The sequence below is a fragment of the Aethalodelphis obliquidens genome, unplaced genomic scaffold (assembly GCF_003676395.1).
Source record: "Aethalodelphis obliquidens isolate GAN/ISIS:26980383/991018 unplaced genomic scaffold, ASM367639v1 scaffold38, whole genome shotgun sequence".
Classification (NCBI taxonomy): domain Eukaryota; kingdom Metazoa; phylum Chordata; class Mammalia; order Artiodactyla; family Delphinidae; genus Aethalodelphis; species Aethalodelphis obliquidens.
This window is the reverse complement of record NW_020837982.1, coordinates 7,713,833-7,734,548: the sequence shown is the minus strand read 5'-3', so window position 1 is coordinate 7,734,548 and position 20,716 is coordinate 7,713,833. Positions and strand designations below refer to the sequence as shown.

At 48.8% G+C, this 20,716-nt stretch overlaps 1 protein-coding gene across 1 annotated transcript; it reads left to right on the top strand.

The window, feature by feature from the left end:
- The first annotated feature begins 147 nt into the window (after positions 1 to 147).
- Positions 148 to 19,032, top strand: SHPK (sedoheptulokinase). The gene is made up of 7 exons (XM_027130705.1): positions 148 to 606; positions 3,997 to 4,138; positions 9,797 to 9,980; positions 10,507 to 10,659; positions 11,921 to 12,096; positions 15,792 to 15,992; positions 18,217 to 19,032. Exons 1-7 carry the CDS (start codon positions 310 to 312, stop codon positions 18,627 to 18,629), a joined length of 1,566 nt encoding a protein of 521 aa, XP_026986506.1. The 5' UTR covers positions 148 to 309; the 3' UTR covers positions 18,630 to 19,032.
- The last annotated feature ends 1,684 nt before the right edge of the window (positions 19,033 to 20,716 follow it).

Sequence of the window (20,716 nt, the reverse complement as noted above, 5' to 3'; positions counted from 1 at the left end):
ACCCTGGGAGCTGTAGTTTTCCCGCGTCTCAGCGAGACAGTTTGGGGCTGGGGAGGAGCAGAGGGGCTCAGGCAACTTGGCAGGCTCGGATATGTGGGAGGGTTAAGTCACTATTAGGGTCACAGAAGCTCTCGCATCCCCCAGCGAGACTCGGGGTACTGGTACTTTGGTGAGCAAGGCCGAAGCCTCGGGCCACATCGCAAACCCTGCCCTGAGGGGCGGGGCCTGTAGGTTCCGCCTTCCACCGCGGCTCCGCCTATAGCCGGGGCCCGTCGCTCGGGGAGCGCGGGACTCGGCCTTCCTCAACCAATGGGAAGACGAGAATTCGTCGTGTTGAGCGTGGCTGGAAAGATTGGCAGGCGAGGCCCCGCCTCGGCGCCTCTGTCCCGGATGAAGTGTGCTGGAAGGGGCGCCCGGGCCCCAGACTCAATCGCTGTCATGGCTGCACGGTCTGTCACTCTCGGCATCGACCTGGGCACCACGTCTGTGAAGGCGGCCCTGGTGGAGGCCGCGCGCGGCGACCCTTCCGGGTTCGTGGTACTGGCGAGCTGTGCCCGGCCTGCGCGGGCCGAGACTGCGGCCCAGAGCGCGGCGGCGGGGCCCCAGGTGAGGCAGCGCCCTGGAGCCTCGCCGCCTCCAGGAGCCTCCAGACACCCTCTTCCTCCTCAAAGAAGTCTCCCTGACTGCTCCAGCCTGCGTGATCTCTGCCTGCCCGCTGCAACTCCCTCGATCCGATAGATCTCCTCCCAGGAGCTTTCCCACCTGCTGGCACCGATCGCCCCACTCTCGGGCCTTCTTTGGGAGCCTTGACCTTGGCGCTATACCCCCGTGCTCTCTGCCCTCCACTTTCTGTATCCTGACCTGCAGGAAATTGCTCTCCTGCATATGGAGCGATCTCAGGGCTGCCTTCTCATTCTTGCGGCTCTCTGCTCCTCACATCTGCAGGTGTCCTCAAATTCAGGATTCAGCTTGTTCCCTAGGGCGGTGTCTGGGTTTTCCTTGAGAAATCAGACGCAAAATCCAGCGTAACCTGCCGCTCTCTCATCCCGCAGGAGTGGATTGTGGGTGGAGGAACTCAAACACTTGGACAGCAGAAGTCCCCTGGCCCCAAAGGCTGAGATACCTTGGAAGAAAGACGCCAGGACAGATAGACATTGAGAGATACCTCAATTAAAATGTTAGAAGAAGGTCAGATTGATAATTCTACACGAAAACTAGTGTTTTGTGAAAGCTACAATATAGAAATGGAGAATTTCACCACAGTGGGCTCAATTGCAAGTTGTGGGTTCAGAAAGGATGTCAATCCTCAGAGATGGATTCCATTAATTCCTTGAAAAAGGTAGCTTTATGTTCAGTTCATTGATAATACAGATTAATATCAAGGAACTTTCTGTGTATCCTTATGACTTTTTTTTTTTTCCTGGATCTCAGCTTGTTCTTATAATTGAAATAGATGACCTCTATGGCCCCTTCCAGCCACAAACCTCGAGTTTCTGAGCCAAACCCCACTCCCAATGGCTTTGTTTTTCACAAGCTCTTGCCACATACCTGGACTCAGTCCTTTAGGGTTCAGAGTCCATCTTGATCAGAAGCATTTCAGAGGATAAAGATTTCAGGAGCACTTCGCATTTTCATAGAGCCTTTCAAAATTAGCTTGGTTGGGGCATCAGGACATTTTAGAATGATTATCTCACTTCATGGACCATGAAGTGGAGGCAAAGTCAGCTCTGACCCTGTGGGGGTAGGCAGGAGAGCTGCGATTACAGGGGTGGGTTTTAGGCAGTGCCCTTTTCTCTTGAAATAGGGCCACTTCTTGAAAACTACTTTCCCCACTTCCCCCAGTGTCCAGCACAGTGTTCTGTGTTTACAGGCATGCCCAGTGCTCCACACCTGCCTAAGGGGGGGTTTAGGGGAGGCCGGTAATAGCCCCCCTTGCATCCTCCACATGTGTGTTATGCTCTGGGACAAACAGCCTTGTTGTAAGTTCACCTATAGCAGGATTTCTTCACCTTGGCACTGTTGATATTTGGAGGTTGGATGATTCTGTGTTGTGGGGTGCTGTCCTGTGCGTTGTAGGATGTTCAGCAACATCCCTGGCCTCTAATCCACTGCATGCCAGTAGAACCCTCCTCCCCAGCTGAGACACCCCAAAATGCCTCCATATTGCCAAATGCCCCCGAGGGGACAAAAATCATCCCTGGGGTAAACACTGCTGATCCATAGAAACACCTGGTGGCTCTGTTCTTTCCTCATGTCCATATTTCTCACTCTTTAGAAGCATTGTGTACTCCACGGTCAACTTTGGCAGCTTTGTGAAAGGTCAGACTTTTAGCTCTTTGCAACTTTAAAATACCAAGATTTTTGAGGGAAGCTCTGTGACCCTTTCTGTGCTATGAATTTTACCTGTCCGGGCCTCAGTTTCCCCATCTGTAAAAAGGGGTGTGGGGGAGGAGGGTTGAATGAGTTCCTAAATTCTTTTTTCAAATCTGAATTTCTAGCATCTGATCTGAATGTAGACCACTTGATATTCTGAATCAAGGAATGGGGGCAGCGCCTTTCCTGTGACATTGTGGGTGTATCCACTGTCTGTCCAAGAATTGCTCCGCCATCACACTCACCACTAAAACTCCCCACACACTGAGTGCCTCCTTGCCTTCACTCCCCTCTGGCCTGTTTCACTCCTCCGCTGTCCTTGCCTACACAGCTCACCCACCCTAGGCCCATTTTAAACAGCAGCTCCTCTGTCCTGCGTTCATGTACCATCTGGGTTCATGCCACGTGGGAACTCTTTAAACCAGCACTGTGCAGTGCAAATGTGAGCCACACGCGTAATTTTCAACTTTCTGGTGCCCATATCAAAAAATTGTAAAAAGGAACCGTAAAATTAAGTTTCATTGCTTATTATTTTAACCCAATGGATCCAAACATATCATTTCCATATGTAATAATCAATATAGAATTATTAATGAGATATTGTGCTTTTTTTTCGTACTAAATCTGAAATCTGGTGTGTAGATTTCAATTCAGACTAGCTGTGTGTAGCAGATGACTGGTGTGTTGGACAGGGCTGGTGTAAACAAATGCCTCTTCCCTGCTTCCTTCTTCCTTTGCCCGCTGTCTTATTTCTTCCCTCCTGGGGGATCACGCATAGCCATGCATCTCCTCTCTGCCCCATCTTTTACTGCCCGCTCAGTTCTACTATAGTCTCTCCTGCATAAAGAGTCTTGTTAGGATGTAGGGTTGCCTCCTCAATGAAATGCTCTGTGTTCCCTCTCCTCTCCTTCCCCAGCCCTACCCCTCCTCACCTTTCTTCTTTCTACTCCTTCCATCATGTTTGTTTGGAGCCAAGAACTGCCACAGCCCGAGGCCAGCAGGCTGACAAATGAAGGCTTAACTCCAAGGAGGGGAGGCCTTCACTGCCCCCGGAACACATGCAAGCCCTCAGGGCATTCGGGAAATGTTTGCCAGATGGATGAACTGGAGCAAACACTAGGGCTGGTGCTCAGGTGCTTTAGTCCAGGAAGTCTTTCTTGCCTACACCTTTCCTGCTGGGTTCCATCCTTCCTCTACCCCAATGCTTCATGTGCCTTGCCAAAGACCTTTGCCTTATTTCTTCTTGCAGCATGGTCTTTCTTGTGTTTTCCTGTCCTGCTGGACAGTAAGCTCCTGTAGGGCAGGGCAGTGCTTTTCTCAGCTCAGACTCTTCCACGGCAGCGGGCAGAGCCCAGGCCATTGGCTGACCTTAACCCACAGAAGCACCTCATCTGTGAAGGGAGAAGTGGGACCTCGCCCACCACGTTCCTACTTCAGGCCCCGCTGGAGGTGGTGGAGAACCCTCAGGCCCACATCCCCTCCTTGAGGCCCCTCAGCAGGTCCTGGAAGTGACCTCGGTGGAATTAGGTGGGCAGCCACCACCCAGGAAGTCCCTGGCGCCTCTGCCCTCCTTCCCCTGCCTGTGTGTGTACCTCTGTCCAACGTATCCTGTTCTGTTTCCAGGGGCAAGAGCAGGATGTGAGGAGAATCATCCAGGCCCTCCACGAGTGCCTTGCTGCCCTTCCCCGGCAGCAGCTCTGCAAGGTCTGTGGCATCGGAGTGTCAGGACAGATGCACGGAGTCATGTTCTGGAAAACAGGCCAAGGTATGCTGAGCTTGGGGGTGATCACGTGCTGTTAACAGTCACCCTGTGATCTCAGGTGGCCTCGGCCTGCAGCGGCTTGAAGCAGGGTTTTGGTTGCCCTGGCCAGAGACTGAGGTTAGGCTGCAGCAGTGAGAGTGCTGAATCCTAGCCACTAGACCACCAGGGACCAGCGGCCAATGATAAGACTCTAGCCCGTCGGCTTTGTAGAAATGAATTTCCACAAAGAGACAGAAAGTAGTGAAACAAGTAAAGTGTTTATTAGGAGGAAAAAGGGTACGTGTGTATAGACACACAGGCAGGCTCAGAGGGGCAGAGGCTCTCAGAGGCTCGTGCCCTCGTGGTAGTTTGAATCACTTATATGGGGCATTTCTTCTGATTTCCCTTGGCCAATCCTCTTGCTTTGACTGGCTCTGAGTCCGTATTTGGTTTATCTCAGGGTCCTCCCCTGTGTGTGCGCACATCTCTTAGGCAAGATGGATTCTAGCAAAGAGGCCTACGGGTAGGTTGACATCACCTACTATGGAGTGGCACCCCTTCCCTTTTTGACCCCCGAGGAGCCTTTCTGTGCACGTGTACTTGGGAAGGGCTCCTTGATCTTGAGAATGAGGAATATGTGGTCTCTTTATCTTTTATCTGGACAGCCCTCAACGCTTCGCTCCGCTATTACCTTCATCTTGGAGTATCTGTCCGCAGGGGACAGACTCCAGCTGCTCAGCCTGGGGCCCTTCTATCTCCTGCCTCCCCTGGAACCAGAAAAGGGCTGCCAAGGGCTCTCTGTGAAGGGTGAGGTTATTCTGCTGCCTCTTGCGTTTTGTGTACATCCTGTCCTGTTCAAAGGAGGTAATGAAGTGAACTGTCCACTCACACGTTATTCATGAACAGGGAGAGGAGAAGAGTGAGTTCTCTCTGATTCTCTGTTGGGTTCAGTGGAGTGGACTTTCCACAGCCTCCTCTTTCTTTGTGCCAGTGTCTTGGAGCATCAGTGCCAACAACCAAGAGATTAGTGTAGCTGTAGATTCCAAGACGCAGAGGAAACTCTTCTGAATTTAGGCATAGTTTTTGTTGTTTAACATAATCACAGATATTTGTGATTTTTCCATTCCAGGGCACATCCTTTTCATGGGCACAGTTGCTAAGCATCATTTAGTTGGTCGTATTCTTTCAGGAGGTCTGCCACAGTGCAGAGGTGGGTGGCCTGTTCTGTTTGGCCTCTAGGAGGAGTATTAAGCCAGGAAAACAGCAGTGAGCACTTCGCATGCCAGGTGCTGAGCTAAGTATATTACCTGTGTGATCTCATTGAATTTTCCCAACACCCTTATGACATGGGTTACATTACTCTCCCTCTTGTGCAGATGAGACCTGGAGGTTCAGAGAGGATAAAATAATATGCTCAGGGTCATGTGGCAGCAAGTAGCAACTCCAGCTTTTCTCTTTTTTAATTAATCTTTATTTTGGCTGCGTTGGGTCTTTGTTGCTACGCACGGGCTTTCTCTGGTTGCGGCGAGCGGGGACTTCTCTTGTTGCGGAGCACGGGCTCTAGGAGCGCGGGCTTCAGTAGTTGCAGCACGCAGGCTCAGTAGTTGTGGCTCGCGGGCTTAGTTACTCCACAGCATGTGGGTTCTTCCCAGACCAGGGCTCGAACCCGTGTCCCCTGCATTGGCAGGCGGATTCTTAACCACTGCGCCACCAAGGAAGTCCCGTGACTCCAGCTTTTGTACTCAAGTCTGTCTGACTTCAGACACTGAACTTTGAAAATCTCCCAGGAGGACCAGAGTCACGGGAGGACACACTAGCTCAATGAAGGGAGGACTTTCCCAACAGAATGTCCAAGGCAGGATTAGACTCCTGTAGGAAGTTATGAGCTCCTGTTACGGCAAGTGTTAAAAAAAAATTTTTTTTTAATTATAGAAGGTTCGACATAGACATAAAAGTAGGGAGAACAGCATTATGAACTGACACATACCCATCACCCAGCTTCAAAACTATCAACTTTTCACTGCAGGTGTTTTAAGCGTAGTATGGATGGCTACTTTGCGGGGTGGAGGCTGTAGTTAAGGAGGTTGGACATTGGATTCACCCCTTCTCTGCCTAGAGGATCAGTGATTCCGATTCCCCTGGGCCAAGTGAGTGGTGACTTGCCTCTTGGTGGCTTGACAGGGGTCTGGTGGTGCATCCTTTGATCAGTCCCCAGGGGGGGCCTGGGTGACTGCCAAAGCCCACCCAGGCTCTCCCCCTCCTCCTCTCCCTTTGTCTGCCTGTCGTCAGGCCAGCTGGGACCACGGGAGCTGCTCGGCTCCAATCCCCAGCAGGAGCGAAAGGCCAGTTCTGGTGTTAGAGCTGACCTCTCAGGGGGAGTCTAGGTTGTAAAAGTTTTTAAACTCCTTAATTTTGCAAGTAACGAGAATAAACGTCCTTTTAATACTAAAACCCTTCCCAAAGAGGACAGCAGAGATCTAATGATTGTGCTCCGGTCACACGCCTTCCTTTCTGCCCGTCTCCTGGCCTCTGTAACGACCACACAAACCATCGCCCACATCGGTGGAGAGAGCTGCTTAATATTTCATGGGGCCCACCTGCATGCCTTCTTGTTTTGGTTTCAGTTTCTGGGAAGGAGAGCCACTGTTTGACGATGATACCTGCTTAGCAGAGTGAGTGAAATCATATTTGAGATCAAGTCGTTCTGCTTTTAATAGTGGCTGTAATTCAGTTTGGTTTCGGGACCTACAATATATGAGGCTCTGTGCTGGGCCCCGCGGGAGACATAGAAACAGGATGCAGCCCTCGTCTTCCAGGGCTCGCTCAAGGCAGTCAACACAGACAGGCACCAGTAACCTGAGCGGAGAGCTAAGTGCTTCCACAAGGGCGCCAATTGGAGAAGAGAGGGAGTGACTAGTGTCTTCTGAGAGGCCTGTGGTTACACCAGTTTCCACATTCCATTTTCAGGCTCAGTAATAGCAGGAGAGAAGTGGGGATCATAAAATCAAGCTAAAAGGCCAGCAGCAGACAGGGAGAAATTATTCACTAGTATATAGTAGACAAAGGACGAATATGGGTGCATATAAAGAACAAAGAAAGGACCAATGGCCCTGTGGAAAAATGGGCAGAGGAAACCAACAGGCAATTCCTAGAAGAGGAAATACAAATAGCTAATAAGCATATGAAAAGATGCTCGGTGTCATTAGGAGTTAGGAAAATGCAGAGGAAAACAACAACGAGAAATCATTTTCCACCCACTGGATTGTAAGAAAGCAGTTTGAGAATGTCAAGAGTTGGCAAAGGGGGTGGAAAATTGTTTTTTTAAAATATCACTCCTGGTAGTATATATTAGCTTGGCCGTTTCAGAGGGCAGTTTGGCAGGGTGTTTGGTGGGCTTCCCTGGTGGCGCAGTGGTTGAGAGTCCGCCTGCCGATGCAGGGGACGTGGGTTCGTGCCCCGGTCCGGGAAAATCCCACATGCCGCGAAGCGGCTGGGCCGGTGAGCCATGGCCGCTGAGCCTGCGCGTCTGGAGCTTGTGCTCCGCAACGGGAGAGCCCACAACAGTGAGAGGCCCGCGTACCGCAAAAAAAAAAAAAAAAAAGATAAGAGAGTTATAGCAACTACAGGAAGAAAACTTCCAGCTGAACTAATATGAAACCCATTTGCTAATTGCCGGGGGTGAGGATAAAGCTTTTAAATTATACACTGTAAAAATAAGAGTTACTATGACTCAGTGGCCCTACTACTTAAAATCTGTTCAGGAAAAGGACTTTAACACGTATATGCAAAAGAGGCATAATCATGGTCACTCATGGCATCCTTGTTTATTGTAGTGAAAACTGTGACGTTTCCTCATGGGGGAGTGGTTAAATAAATGTTGGTACCCCACGCTGTAGAATGGTATGCAGTAGTTGCAAAGAATAAGGTGCACTCACATGTACTAACGTGGAAAGAATTCCAGGACATGTTGCTGGATGATAAAAACAACCACTAAAAAAATACATACAGTATAGTACTGTTTGTTTTTAAAAAACAGACAAAACCAAAATATAATAAAACCCAGCCCAAATCAACCAAACCAAAGAGAGTATGTTGTGTGAGTATAAAAACCCAACAACGGGACTTCCCTGGCGGTCCAGTGGTTAAGACTCCGCGCTTCCAGTGCAAGAGGTGCAGATTCGATCCCTGGTCAGGGAACTAAGATCCCACGTGCTGCACGGCCAAAAAATAAAAAACCCCCAAAAAACTCTACAAGTGCTAACAGTGACAGGAAGGGGGCTGGGACTCTGATGGGGATGGTCGAGCAGGCCTTTTGCTTTATCTGTAATATTTGAACATTTTATATTGAGAATGCATTCACTTATCATTTGTATAATTAAAAAAACTTTTAAATGATTATTATTTTTGCCAAAAAAAAGAAAGTGAGAGAAAGAACATCCATCAGGCCAGATTCTGGAACAGACTGTCTGGACTTGAATCCTGCCTCTACCACTTAGTAGCTATGTGATCTTTGACAAGATTTTTAAAGCTTCTCTGAGTTTCATATGTCTTATGTGAAAATGGGGATAAATATCACACCTATGTTGTAAGGCTAATATGTAGATTAAAAAAATTAATATTTTTAAAGTGCTTTGAACAATACCTGGTACATGGTAGGAACTCCGTATTTATTTTATAACACAAACAAAATAAAGATAATAGTCCTAAAAGTAAAAAGAAGAAAAAAGGGTCAAAAGAGTTTTGGAAGCAGATAAAAGGGTTGAAGAAAAAGCTTCAGATTTCCAGCTTTAGGGCTGGGATAAGAATCCCAGCTTTAGGCAGAAACGTAATTGTGAGGGTGGACCACCCCATCCCCAGCTTACTCCCTCTTCCTGGGTGAAACTTAATAAGCTTCAGGTGCATATTATCTGTGACCGCTTCCCTGCTCTTCTTTTTTTTTTTTTGATGATTTTTATTGACGTATAGTTGATTTACAATGTGTTAGTTTCTGCTGTACAGCAAAGTGAATCAGTTATACATATACATATATCCAGTCTTTTTTAGCTGCTTTTCCCATATAGGTCATTACAGAGGGATTAAGTAGAGTTCCCTGTGCTATACAGTAGATCCTTTCTTTCCTTTCTTTCTTTCTTTTTTTTTAAGGCCACACCTTGTAGCCTGTGGAATCTTAGTTCCCTGACCAGGGATTGAACTGGACCCTCAGCAGTGAAAGCACTGAGTCCTAACCACTGGACCGCCAGGTCCTTATTAGTTAGGTCCTTATTAGTTATCTATTTTATACATAGCATTGTGTATATCTGAATCCCAATCTCCCAATTTATCTCTCCCCCACCCCATTCCCCCCTGGTAACCATAAGTTTGTTTTCTACATCTGTGACTCTATTTCTGTTTTGTAAATAAGTTAATTTGTACCTTTTTTTTTTTTTTAGATTCCACATATAATTGATATCATATGATATCACTTGCCTTTCTCTGTCTGCCTTACTTCACTCAGTATGACAATCTCTAGGTCCATCCACTCCCTGCTCTTCAGGGTACTGGCCAGAATCCCTGAGTGTGAGTGAAGCGTTGTCATGGGTGATAAAGTCTGTCCTATAACCTCACTAGCAGAGTAGTCTCAAGGACATGCTGGTGCCAGTCCGTTGCTCTTTTCTCCATTTTTGGTCATCTCCTTCGTTCCAGGTTGTGAATGGACAGAGGCAGGGGCTGCCCCCGTGTTTGAGCCCAGAGCCGTGAGCCACCTGGTAACGTGGCAGGATGGCCGGTGTGGCAGCAAGTTCCTGGCTTCTCTGCCCCGGCCAGAGTCTCATCTCAGTGTGGCCACGGGGTTTGGCTGCGCAACCATCTTCTGGCTTTTGAAAAATAGGTACGGACACCTGTTGTTTGAATTGGGTGACGGATTTGCAGGGGAACGAGAGTGTCTGGGGAGCTGTACCTCTAGCTGGCCAGCATCACTCCACGTGCTGGATTGCCCCTCAGTGAGTGTGGCCCAGCACAGGGTATAGTCACAAGACTTAGACTTGGTCTACCACTGCTTCATTTCGCAGAGGGCTCTTATTGGTAATCTGATTCTCACCTGGAGGGGGAAAGAAGAGACCCAAGAGGGCCAGGGACTTGCCAAGGATCACAGGATGGGTTCACGGTGGGGTCAGGGCTGCTGAGAACGGCTGATGTCCTGCTTTCCCAGGCACGGTGTGTCCTCCTAGGAGTACCCTCCCCTAAGGCTGACTCTGGCCAGCTTGGCTTGGAGGGGTTGGGAGGTTCCGCTGCTGGGGATCCACAGCTGCTACCCAGCTATGCCATGTCTAGTCCACACCGCCCACAGTTAGGTGCAGCACATGCTTTCAAGTCAATATTAAACCACGTCGAATTGTTTGGGGTATGAAAAACAGCCCAGAGTTCCTGAAGTCCTACGATGCAGCTGGCACTATTCACGACTATGTGGTTGCCATGCTGTGTGGCTTGACAAGACCCCTGATGTCCGACCAGAATGCCGCTAGCTGGGGATATTTCAACACCAGGAGCCAAAGCTGGAACTTGGAGATGTGAGTATAACCGTGCAGGCTGGCTTGAGGCTGAAGGGCAGAACCTCTAAAGCAGGAGCTTCAGTGGGGCTTTCCCATCTGGCAATAATGGAGGATTCCACGAGGCCAAGATCAGGTTCCAACACCCTCCAGCCTGTTCCAGTCCCCGGGCATGGGTGGGCCTAACTGTAAGTGAAGTTCTTGGGGAGGGGCGCCACCCACCACGCCATGCTGCCTGCTCCTCCACTGTTGCCCAGACCTAGGGTGGGCTCCCCAGTTCTTTCTGTGCCCTGAGCCAGCCCGTAGATTCCAAAGAACAACATTCATTCTTTAACATATTATTTTATTTTTTTAACTTTTTATTTTATATTGGAATATAGTTGATTAACCATGTTGGGTTAGTTTCAGGTGTACAGCAACGTGATTCAGTTATACATATACATGTATCTGTTCTTTTTCAAATTCTTTTCCCGTTTAGGTTGTTACATAATATTGAGCAGAGTTCCCTGTGCTATACAGTAGGTCCTTGTGGGTTATCCATTTTAAATATAGCAGTGTGTACATGTCAATCCCAAATTCCCTAGCTATCTCTCTCCCCCACCCTAATGTATTTTAAAATAGGGTTAAGAAATGGAAGTAGTAGGCTTAAGGGATGCCTTTTAAGTTCCCTTTAAGCAATCATTTGCCTTTTCAGGTCCAGCAGTCCAGTGCCCTATAAGTTCACTGCCTTCAGGGTCCAAATTCTGAGCTCTGTAATAAAACAAAAAGCACCTGGTAATTCAGGTAAAGGACTTTCCAGCATGTTTTATAAAATTGGCAGCCCCATGTTCACTAACCGCGAGTGATGGATGCATTTGGTATTCAGGAGACTGATGGGTTTGACTTTGGTTTGGCCTGTGCTAACCAGCTGTGACTTTGCTCTAAAACTCCAGCTTCCTCCCTTTGCACAGTGTTTGCTCTCCCTTCAAATGCAGGAGGCTGGATGCCGATGAAATCTGCTTCTTATCCAGTCTCTTCTGACTACCTCTGCTCAAACTGGTTGTGTTCTTCTCCAAGAGGCCCATCCCAAGCTCTTGAAAGCCAGGGTTCACTCTTTAAATAACCCAAGGCTTTCCCTCATGGTTTAAAAAAAGCCAAAGAGACCCTCTGTGAAAACACTGGATTCTGCCCTCCCTTCTTGAATGTGTATCCTATTGCGCTTTCCGTTGCTGAGTTTCCTGGAAACAACAGAAAACAGAAAACCAAGCACCAGGTAGATATGCTGTCCACTTTTGGTTTGCAGACTGAGGGACGCAGGCTTTCCCGTCCACCTACTCCCGGACGTCACCGAGCCTGGCAACGTGGCAGGCAGAACTTCCCAGGCCTGGTTTGAGATCCCAAAGGGGACGCAGGTGGGCGTGGCCTTGGGGGATTTGCAGGCCTCTGTCTATTCCTGTATGGCCCAAAGGACAGACGCAGGTAAGTCTGTCTTTGGTTCTCTCCTCAGACTTCTACTGGGGCCTCCTAAGCCCCAGCTCTGTGCCAGGGTCCGAGGGGCACACGTAGCCAGCAGTCGCAGCGTCCTCTTGACCATTATGTTACAAACATGAAAAACACCCTCATCCCTACAGGTGAAGCCCCTGCCCCGGGAGCTTACAATTCAGCAGGGCAATTTCTGTCCTGACCACAGTCTGTGCCTTTCTTCTCTAGAGACAGGTGAGGGAAATGACTCTCTCTAGTTGGCTGGTTTCTATGTGTCTCCATGACCAAGAAAATAGATTATTATTCAATAGGTTAGGGGTTTTGTTATTGTGTGTTTGTCAACGAGAGTTCCTCGGATCTGAGTAGAAGCGCAGACGTCCCTGTATTCCATGTAAGAGAGTCACAGTGAAGGGGAGACAGCAATCCAGGGCAGGGTAAAGGGCCAGATTGTAAATATTTTAAGCTTTGTGGGCCATTTTGTTTCTATCATAACTACTTCACAGCTGTTGGGGCAGGAAAGCAGCCATAGCCAATGCATAAGTGAGTGGGTGTAGCTGTGTTCCAATAAAACTTTATTTATAGAGGCTGAAATGTGAATTTCATAAAATGTTCATGTGTCATGAAATATTCTTCTCCTCTTCATTTCTTTTCAACCTTTTAAAAAGGTAAGAACACGCTACTGGGATTGTAAAATGGTGCAGTCCCTTTGGAAAACTGTCTAGCAGTTCTTCAAAAGCTAAACGTGGAATTACCATGGGACCCTGCCATTCCACTCCTATGTGTATACTCAAAAGAATTGAAAACACATGTCCGCACAAAAAACTTGTACACAAATGTTCCTAGCAGCCTTATTCATAATAGCCAAAATGTAGAAACAACCCAAATGCCCATCGACTGATAAATGGATTTTAAAAATGTGGTGTATCCGCAGAGCTAAAATGCTATAACATGTGAATGAAAGTGAAAGGCCACATAGTGTATTATTCCATTCCTGTGAAATGTCCAGAACAGGCAAATCCATAGAGACAGAAAGCAGATTCATGGTTGTCTAGGGCTGGGACACGGGGTTGATTGCTAACCAGTATGGGATTTCTTTCTGGAGTGGTGAAAATGTCCTAAAATTAGATCTCAGTGATGTTTGTACAACTCTGTGAATATACGAAAAAGCACAGAACTGTACACTTTAAAAGGGTGCATTTTATGGTGAATTTTCTGAATTACATCTCAATAAAGCTATCATTTAAAAAAAAATGGAAGAGACTTTCTTAGCTCCTGGGCCATACAAAAACAGATGGCAGGCTGGATGTGGCCTGGGGGCTGTCGTTGGCCCCTCCTGGGGCTGGGGTAGACTTTGGGTCTGCCTCCCCGAGCAGGGTGATTGCAGGCTGTGTGTCTCATTTGATCCTCAGGGCAGCCTGGCTGAGTGGGCCCACTTTGAGAGCCTCGCCTTGTTATCAACGGGAACAGAGAAGTCATTCATCTTACTCGGATTTTCTTTGTCATCACATCTTTTTTTCCTCCATCAGTTAGAACTATTACAATTTAACCTTGAGTTTAAAAACTCTGACCAGCACTATCCTCTGAAGCAGTAGTTTATTCCTATTTTAGTACATTCTTAAAAAATAAAATTTCAAGTGACTTTTTGTTTTGTTTTTGGTAGTAATTCCTCTTAATTCAAGATTAGGTGAGAGGGAAAGGTGAGATTCTGCCACTTAAAAAAATTTTTTTTATTGAAGTATAGTTGATTTACAATGTTGTGTTAGTTTCAGGTGTATAACACAGTGAATCTGTTATACATATACATATATCCAGATTCTGCCACTTTTGTTTGCACAAATGTGTGATAAAATCTTTTAAGGTCAAAAACCCCGTCTTTTTCTCCTGAATTTTCTCCCTGAGCCCTTGTCACCATCCAAAATGAGGATGATGATGCCTTTCTCATGGGGCAGTTGTTGTGATGCACTGGGACGGTGCCTGTAAAGAGCCTGGCTCTTTCCTCCTACCTGGTAGTCTTCAAATCTTAGGCTGTTTCCTCCGCAGAGAGCTGTCATGTGCCTGGATGTAAATGTCCTTTCTAGATGGTGGTCAAATGGGAAGAAGCTAAGCTTTAGGCTCCATCTTCACTGAGCTGGTTGTGGTCTCTGGTTCTAGACTGGGGCCGCTGGCCTGTGCCCAGCTGTGCGGTGTCCATGGGCAAGGCTGGTCGGCCCCCTTCACTGACACTTCCCCCCGAGGGGATAGGTGGAGGGCATGATGCTTCTGGTTTATCGTCATGGTGAAAGTCTTGATGTGGCAGGAAGTCAAGGTTATTGACTTTCTGAGACTTGTTTTCACTCTCCTTGCCTCTGCCTCCCAGGAGGTAGGACAGTTGGATGCTGACCTCAGTTAGTTTAGCCCCAACAGACTGAGAGGAACAGGCTTTCTGGCCAGGTCTTGTGAGAAATGGAGGAGAGACTCCTGGGACAGTCTGTAGGCTCTGGCCTCCATCTAGAGGAGAAAAGCATCCCCTCTGTTCTAGGTCTGGGAGCATCCCCCCTGCTGGTGGAGGGAGGTTGAGAAGCACACCTTGGAAATGAGAAGGAGGTGGTACCCACCAAAAATGAATGAAACCTCCCAAAGAATAAAACACTTGGGCTGAGGTCTGCCTCTCTGTGAATAGTAGCTTATTGCTGTGTAACAAATCGCTCCAATACTTAGTAGCCTAAAACAGCAAACACTTATTATCTCACACAGTTTCTGAGAGTCAGGAGTCTAGGTGTGGCTGGATTGCAATCACCCTGTCAGTCGGCTGGGGCTGCAGTCATCTGAAGGCTTGACTGGGCTGGAGGATCCACTTCTCAGCTCACTCGTGTGGCTCTTGGCCTCAGCTCCTTGTAGGTGTTGGAGGACGGAGGGAATGAAAAGTACCCACCGAAATGAGAATGCATCTTGAGACTGAAAAATGAGGCAGGCGGCTCCGTATAATCAATGGGTCAGTTTATTCTAGGGTAACTTACAGAGTGGGATCAGGCAGACAATGATCTGGAAGCATTGGCAGCTGCATTCTGCACCACCAAGGGGCCTTTGGGACAGTTTTATAGTTAACCTAGGACATGAGGGTGGGTGCCTGGAAACAGGACATACACTCCTAAGTTAAGATGACTGAATGGGTAACTAGTCTCATGGGCTCTGGGAATACATCAGCAAAAGTCAGCATAGTTTGGGAACTAACAGAGCATAGAGGCCACCTGGCCCTAACCATTGTTAAACAATATCTACTAACTACAAAGCCCTTGACGACAGAGAAGTGATTCACCACCTAGTACAGTCCTGGGTAGGGTCAGCGGAAGGACAGGAGGGACCGTACGGGCTCAAGATGGGGTCAGTTATGCCAGCAACCATCCAGTGGGCCTCTCCACAGGGCTGCTCACGACGTGGTACCTGCCTCCCCTGGAGCAAGTGATCAGGATGGAAGCTGCAGTGCCCTTTTATGACCTGGTCTCCAGAGTCACACACTGTCACTTCTGCTTTACTCTCTTCATTAGAAGCCAGTCACTGAGTCCAGCCCACACTCAGGGGTGGAGGACTAGGCTCTTCCTCCTGAAAGGAGGAGTATCCAGGAATTTGTGGCACACTCTCCGACCCTGTTGTGACTTGTGGCCTCTGAGTTAGCCCAACAGGCCTAACCTCTGCTTTCTTTGGACCACATCCAGTTCTCAACATCAGCACCTCGGTGCAGCTGGTAGCCTCCATGCCTTCAGGATTCCAGCCAGTGCAGACTCCAGACCCTGCAGCTCCAGTCGCCTACTTCCCGTACTTTGACAGGACCTACCTGGCGGTGGCAGCATCCCTCAATGGGGGCAACGTGCTGGCCATGTTCGTCCACATGCTGGTCCAGTGGATGGCGGATCTAGGTAAGGGTGGCCCACACAGTGGTGTGTTCTCTGCTTGTCCTTTCTATGTGGCAGTGTTCTGGTGCTGAATGTGCTGTAAGTTTCTAGATTCTTGTCTCAGACCCAGCCAGATTCTAGCACATTCCCTCTGTCCTTAGGGATCTGAGCTTGTAGCCTTTCATCTTCTGAGCTGCCATCACCTACCCTTTTTTATTTATTTTTTGCGGTACGCGGGCCTCTCCCTGCTGTGGCCTCTCCCGTTGTGGAGCACAGGCTCCGGACGTGCAGGCTCAGCGGCCATGGCTCATGGGCCCAGCCGCTCCACGGCATGTGGGATCTTCCCGGACCGGGGCACGAACCCGTGTCCCCTGCATCAGCAGGCGGACTCTCAACCATTGCGCCACCAGGGAAGCCCATACTCTCTTTTTTGAGGCGCATCTTCTCCTCTAGCCTTAACTGTGGAGTATCCTAATAGTCTCCTGGCTCTCCCTGGCCCCGCTATTACTTTCTCTGTCAGTAACCTTGCATTTGAGGTTTGCCTTCTGCTGGCTACAGACAGCGAAGAATAAAATGATCAAACATGAATGAGTGAAAAGACTGGTAGCACTTATTCCTGGAAAGTATCACCTCTCCTCCTTTCTTGGAAGGGTCCCTGGAAACTCTGACGTCTTCCTGCTCTCTTCAGGGTGGAGTTGATCAGGCCTTCCTCTGCTCTGCATTTACAGAGAAAGATGTAACCTCTTTCTTCCAGGAGAGGTTCCCTTTCTAAGTACTTAGGGTAGAAATGAAATTTCTGGCCAGCTGTCTAGAAATAGGGAGATCATGCTTATCAGATGCATGGGTCACTTGTAGGAGCTCAAAATCAGGTCATTCCAGGAAACATCCAACAGAATAACTAGGTGGGGCACAGGCCACAGGGAGCACCTGGGAAGTTCATACTGGTCATGCAGACAGGTGTTGCTGACCCACGTCAGTCCTTCCAGGCTGGCTGGGGGTGTCAGCATTGCGGGTAAGTTCTGCCCCCTTGGCTGGGAATCCCTCAGGAATGCTGCATTTAAAGAACAGAACTTTGATCTTGTTTTGCCTTGAATCAAGAAAGGTTTTAAAGATGCAGAACCAGTCATCAGAACCTTCAGGCAAGCCCTTTACTCAGATACTTCTTTAACTGGGTTGAGTCTGTCGACTGTTTACTGAGTTGGCTGGTGTTTCTATTTATACAGAAGTGACTGTTTTGCTCAGCCCTGAAAGAGTACGTAATACTTAAGTTTTCTCTAAGATTTTCAAAAAGAAAAGTCTTTTACATTTTCGTGGTTCTTATTTTGATGAAACAGAGGGTGCTTTGAAGGCTAGTAGTTTATATAACTTAACCTCCTATGAAATGTCTACATTGTTTCATTTGATTGAAAAGAATATATTTTTTTCTTTCTCATTCCTGAGGGTGTATAGTTGAGTTTGTATGAGTTAAATGTGCTGACGTTGAGACTCCTTGGGGACTTTTGGCCATACATTGGAAATACTCGTGGAGTTTTAAAAACAATGTTGATGTCCTAGTTTCACCCCCAGAAAAGCTGATTATTGGGCTTGGGGGAGAGGAGTGGGGCCTGAGCACGGCATTTTATAAAAGTGCCTCAGGTGATCCTGATGCTCTCAAGTGTTGGTAAGCACTGATCTAGAACCTTCTACTCAAAAAGCGTGGTCCTCAGGCCAGCTGCACTGGCTTCCTCTGGGAGCCGATGACAAATGCAGAATCTCAGGCCCCACCCCAGGCACACTGAATCAGAAGCTGTGTTTTAATAAGATCCCTGAGTGATTCACATGCACATTCAACTCTGAGCTCTGGTCTAGACTGGTTGTTCGTAACCTCTGCCGAGGGGCAGGCTAGACTGTGATCAGCACTGTGGTCCTGGGATTCCTGTGACACTAATAACAGGTGTGATGATACTCATTGATCAGTGTATGCATTTGGTCCACTTAGGACCAAGAGTCCCACAGCTGCGGGATGGTAAGGACTCACAGCAGCGCTTACGAGCTCTCTCCTTGAAGATTGGGCTGGGGTCTGTAGTGAGAAAGGTGGCTGGGGTCTGGAGCAGAGCACAGCTAGCCAGAATATTTGAGTCCTGAGCTGGGAAGCAGCCAGCCACAGTGAGGAGAGGCAGCAAGTCAACCTATCCTTGGCCCCTGGTAACTCTATAGCCTGCAGCGAGGGGGTGCATGAACTCACACAGGCCTTCTCTGTTCCTGGCAGGCCTGGAGGCTGAAGAATCCACTGTGTACTCACGCATGATCCAGGCTGCTGCACAGCAGAAAGACACCTGCCTAACCATCACTCCAACAGTGCTGGGTGAGAGGCACCTGCCAGACCAGCTGGCCTCAGTGACCAGAATCTCCTCCTCTGACCTCTCCTTGGGGCACGTGACCCGGGCCCTGTGCAGAGGCATCGTTCAGAACCTGCACTCAATGCTTCCTTTTCAGCAGCTCCAAGAGTGGGGCGTGGAGCGGGTGATCGGCAGTGGGAGTGCGCTGTCCAGGAACGAGGTGCTGAAGCAGGAGGTGCAGAGGGCTTTCCCCTTTCCAGTGTCCTATGGGCAGGATGTGGATGCAGCTGTAGGGGCCGCTCTGGTGATGCTCCAGAGAAACCTTAACCAGCAGGAGTATTAGCACACTCATTGGCCAAAGGACTGTTGCAAAGTTTATCTAATTAATGTTCCTCTCCTTATCTTGGGATCATGCTTTTCCTGGACAGTTCTGTGGGCAGTTTTAAGCAATGCTTATTCTCAGGCCATCATTTTGACCAAGAACCAATCTTCAGGGCACACTCTAATAATGCAGCCAGGAGTCATCAACCAGATCCCAAATCAGTGCCTTCTGAAAGAGACTCACCTGAGAGCTGGTTGCAAATGTAAATGTGGGAGAGACAGAGAGAAAGGGAAAGATGGGTCACATGTACTGTTGGAAGAGTCTTCCCTACTGGATTGTGCCACGTGACCCTGAGGCCCCTTTCCCAATCTTGTTCTTCTCTGGCCACAGCCAACTAGCTGGGGCAGAAGGTGACCCAAGGACAGTGATGCAGGCTGGCTGAGATGAAGATGCTGAGATGAAGATGCTGGCCTTCTTGCCATGTACCTCCCCTCCAAGGAGAGCCTGCTTGGTGCTGCCATGGTTCCTCACACCACAGCTGGCTTGAAGACACAGAACAGAGAAGAAAATGTGGATGACATGACCAGCCAAGGGGACAGATGCTGCATAACGCCACCGTTCAGGCATGTTGTTCCCATGTTGTTCCCAACATGTTGTTCCCATGTTGTTCTGACCAGACACCAGCAAGACTCTTTTCCAAGAGTGTGTCTGTGCAGCAGTGTGTTTTTGCCCCTGTGCATCCCTGGGAAGCCTTCCAAGGGAAGGGATGCAGCTGCGCATGCTCCTGTTAGAGAGAAAGCAGAGAGAATCCCTTGTCCCAAATGCCCCAGCTCTTCTTTCTCTTGGTGTGGGCCTTGCTGGCCCGCCATGTGTGCCTGGCTTGCAGAAACATCCCACTTGAGTCGGCATCTCTGCAGGGATCCCAGAGCATCTTAAACCTTCCCGTGGTTGGTAGGATGACCATGGAATGGCTTCCAGGAGAGGGCCACCATCGCTGTGTCTACTTCCACACTCCCAAGGGTGATCCCAGGTCCCTGACTCTGAGGCACCTGGGCGACTGTGAGTTTGGGAAGCAGTCATGTCTCTTTGTGAATGCCACGTTATGTGATTGTCTGAAACTCTTAATCTGCCTGGCTGTGCTGATTGAATTTCAGATACTAAAGTTCATTCTTCCAGAGCCTTGTCCCTTTAGTAAAACACACCTCTCTGCATTGGGAAGACTATAAATCTGGCACTGCCACAGGGTTTGGGAGGTTGGACATAACTCTGGGGATCATTTGTAGAAGCCCTGCCTGCCCCATGGTTCTGCCGGGACAAGCAGCTGCAGATCACTCAGGAACGTCATGTAATTGTTCTCTTGGCCAGAATGAGTTGACACCATATTTTGAGAGAGAAGTCACCTCGGGATGGGCCAAAGGATAGCAGAGAGCCCTGTCCATCAGGAGGAACTGGCCCTCCGATGTCAGGGAGGCAGCCTGTCTTGCATTCCCAGGATGCTGTGGGTGGAGTCTAAATATACATTAGGAGCTGGATGGGTATCCTGCGAAGCACCATAACTCTCTGTCCCCTTTCCGCATGTCCACACTACCTCTGAGGGCTAAGCCTTGCACGGTCCAAGCTTGCCAGCTGGTGGTCCTGTTGTCATTTCTATTGCACTTGGCCTGGAGCCTCTGCAGGGGTTTGAGTACAGCTGCCAGGGCCTCATTTCTCCAGCCTGAAGTCATAAACCACTCGTTGCTTCTGCTCTCGTTCTCAGGAGGTACCATTCTGATCCTCAGATGAGGAGCTGGGTCATTAGGGCTGTTTGCCAATACCCTGATCTTAAGCACATGGTAGGCTAGCACTTCCCCACCTGATTTGCTTTGGCCAGTAAAACGTCAACAGAAGTTTGTCGCTTCCAGGCAGAAGCCCTTTGGAGCCAATGTGAGATTTGCCACACTCTGTTCCCTTTGCTGTAAGTGACCTGGGGTGTCCCAGAGAGGAGGCTCTGCTGCCCTGGGTCCCACATGAGGGCAATGTGGTGTAGAGCCCTCACCAAACAGCGAGTGACTCATAGTGTGACTGAGAAATAAACCTTTGATGTTTGATGCTACTGAGATTTGGGAGCT

Coding starts and splice junctions, on each gene's coding strand:
- SHPK (XM_027130705.1), top strand. CDS start 310: ATGGGAAGACGAGAATTCGTCGTGTTGAGCGTGGCTGGAAAGATTGGC. Junction 12,097..15,791: donor GGCCCAAAGGACAGACGCAG/GTAAGTCTGTCT, acceptor GACCACATCCAG/TTCTCAACATCAGCACCTCG. Junction 15,993..18,216: donor CCAGTGGATGGCGGATCTAG/GTAAGGGTGGCC, acceptor TGTTCCTGGCAG/GCCTGGAGGCTGAAGAATCC.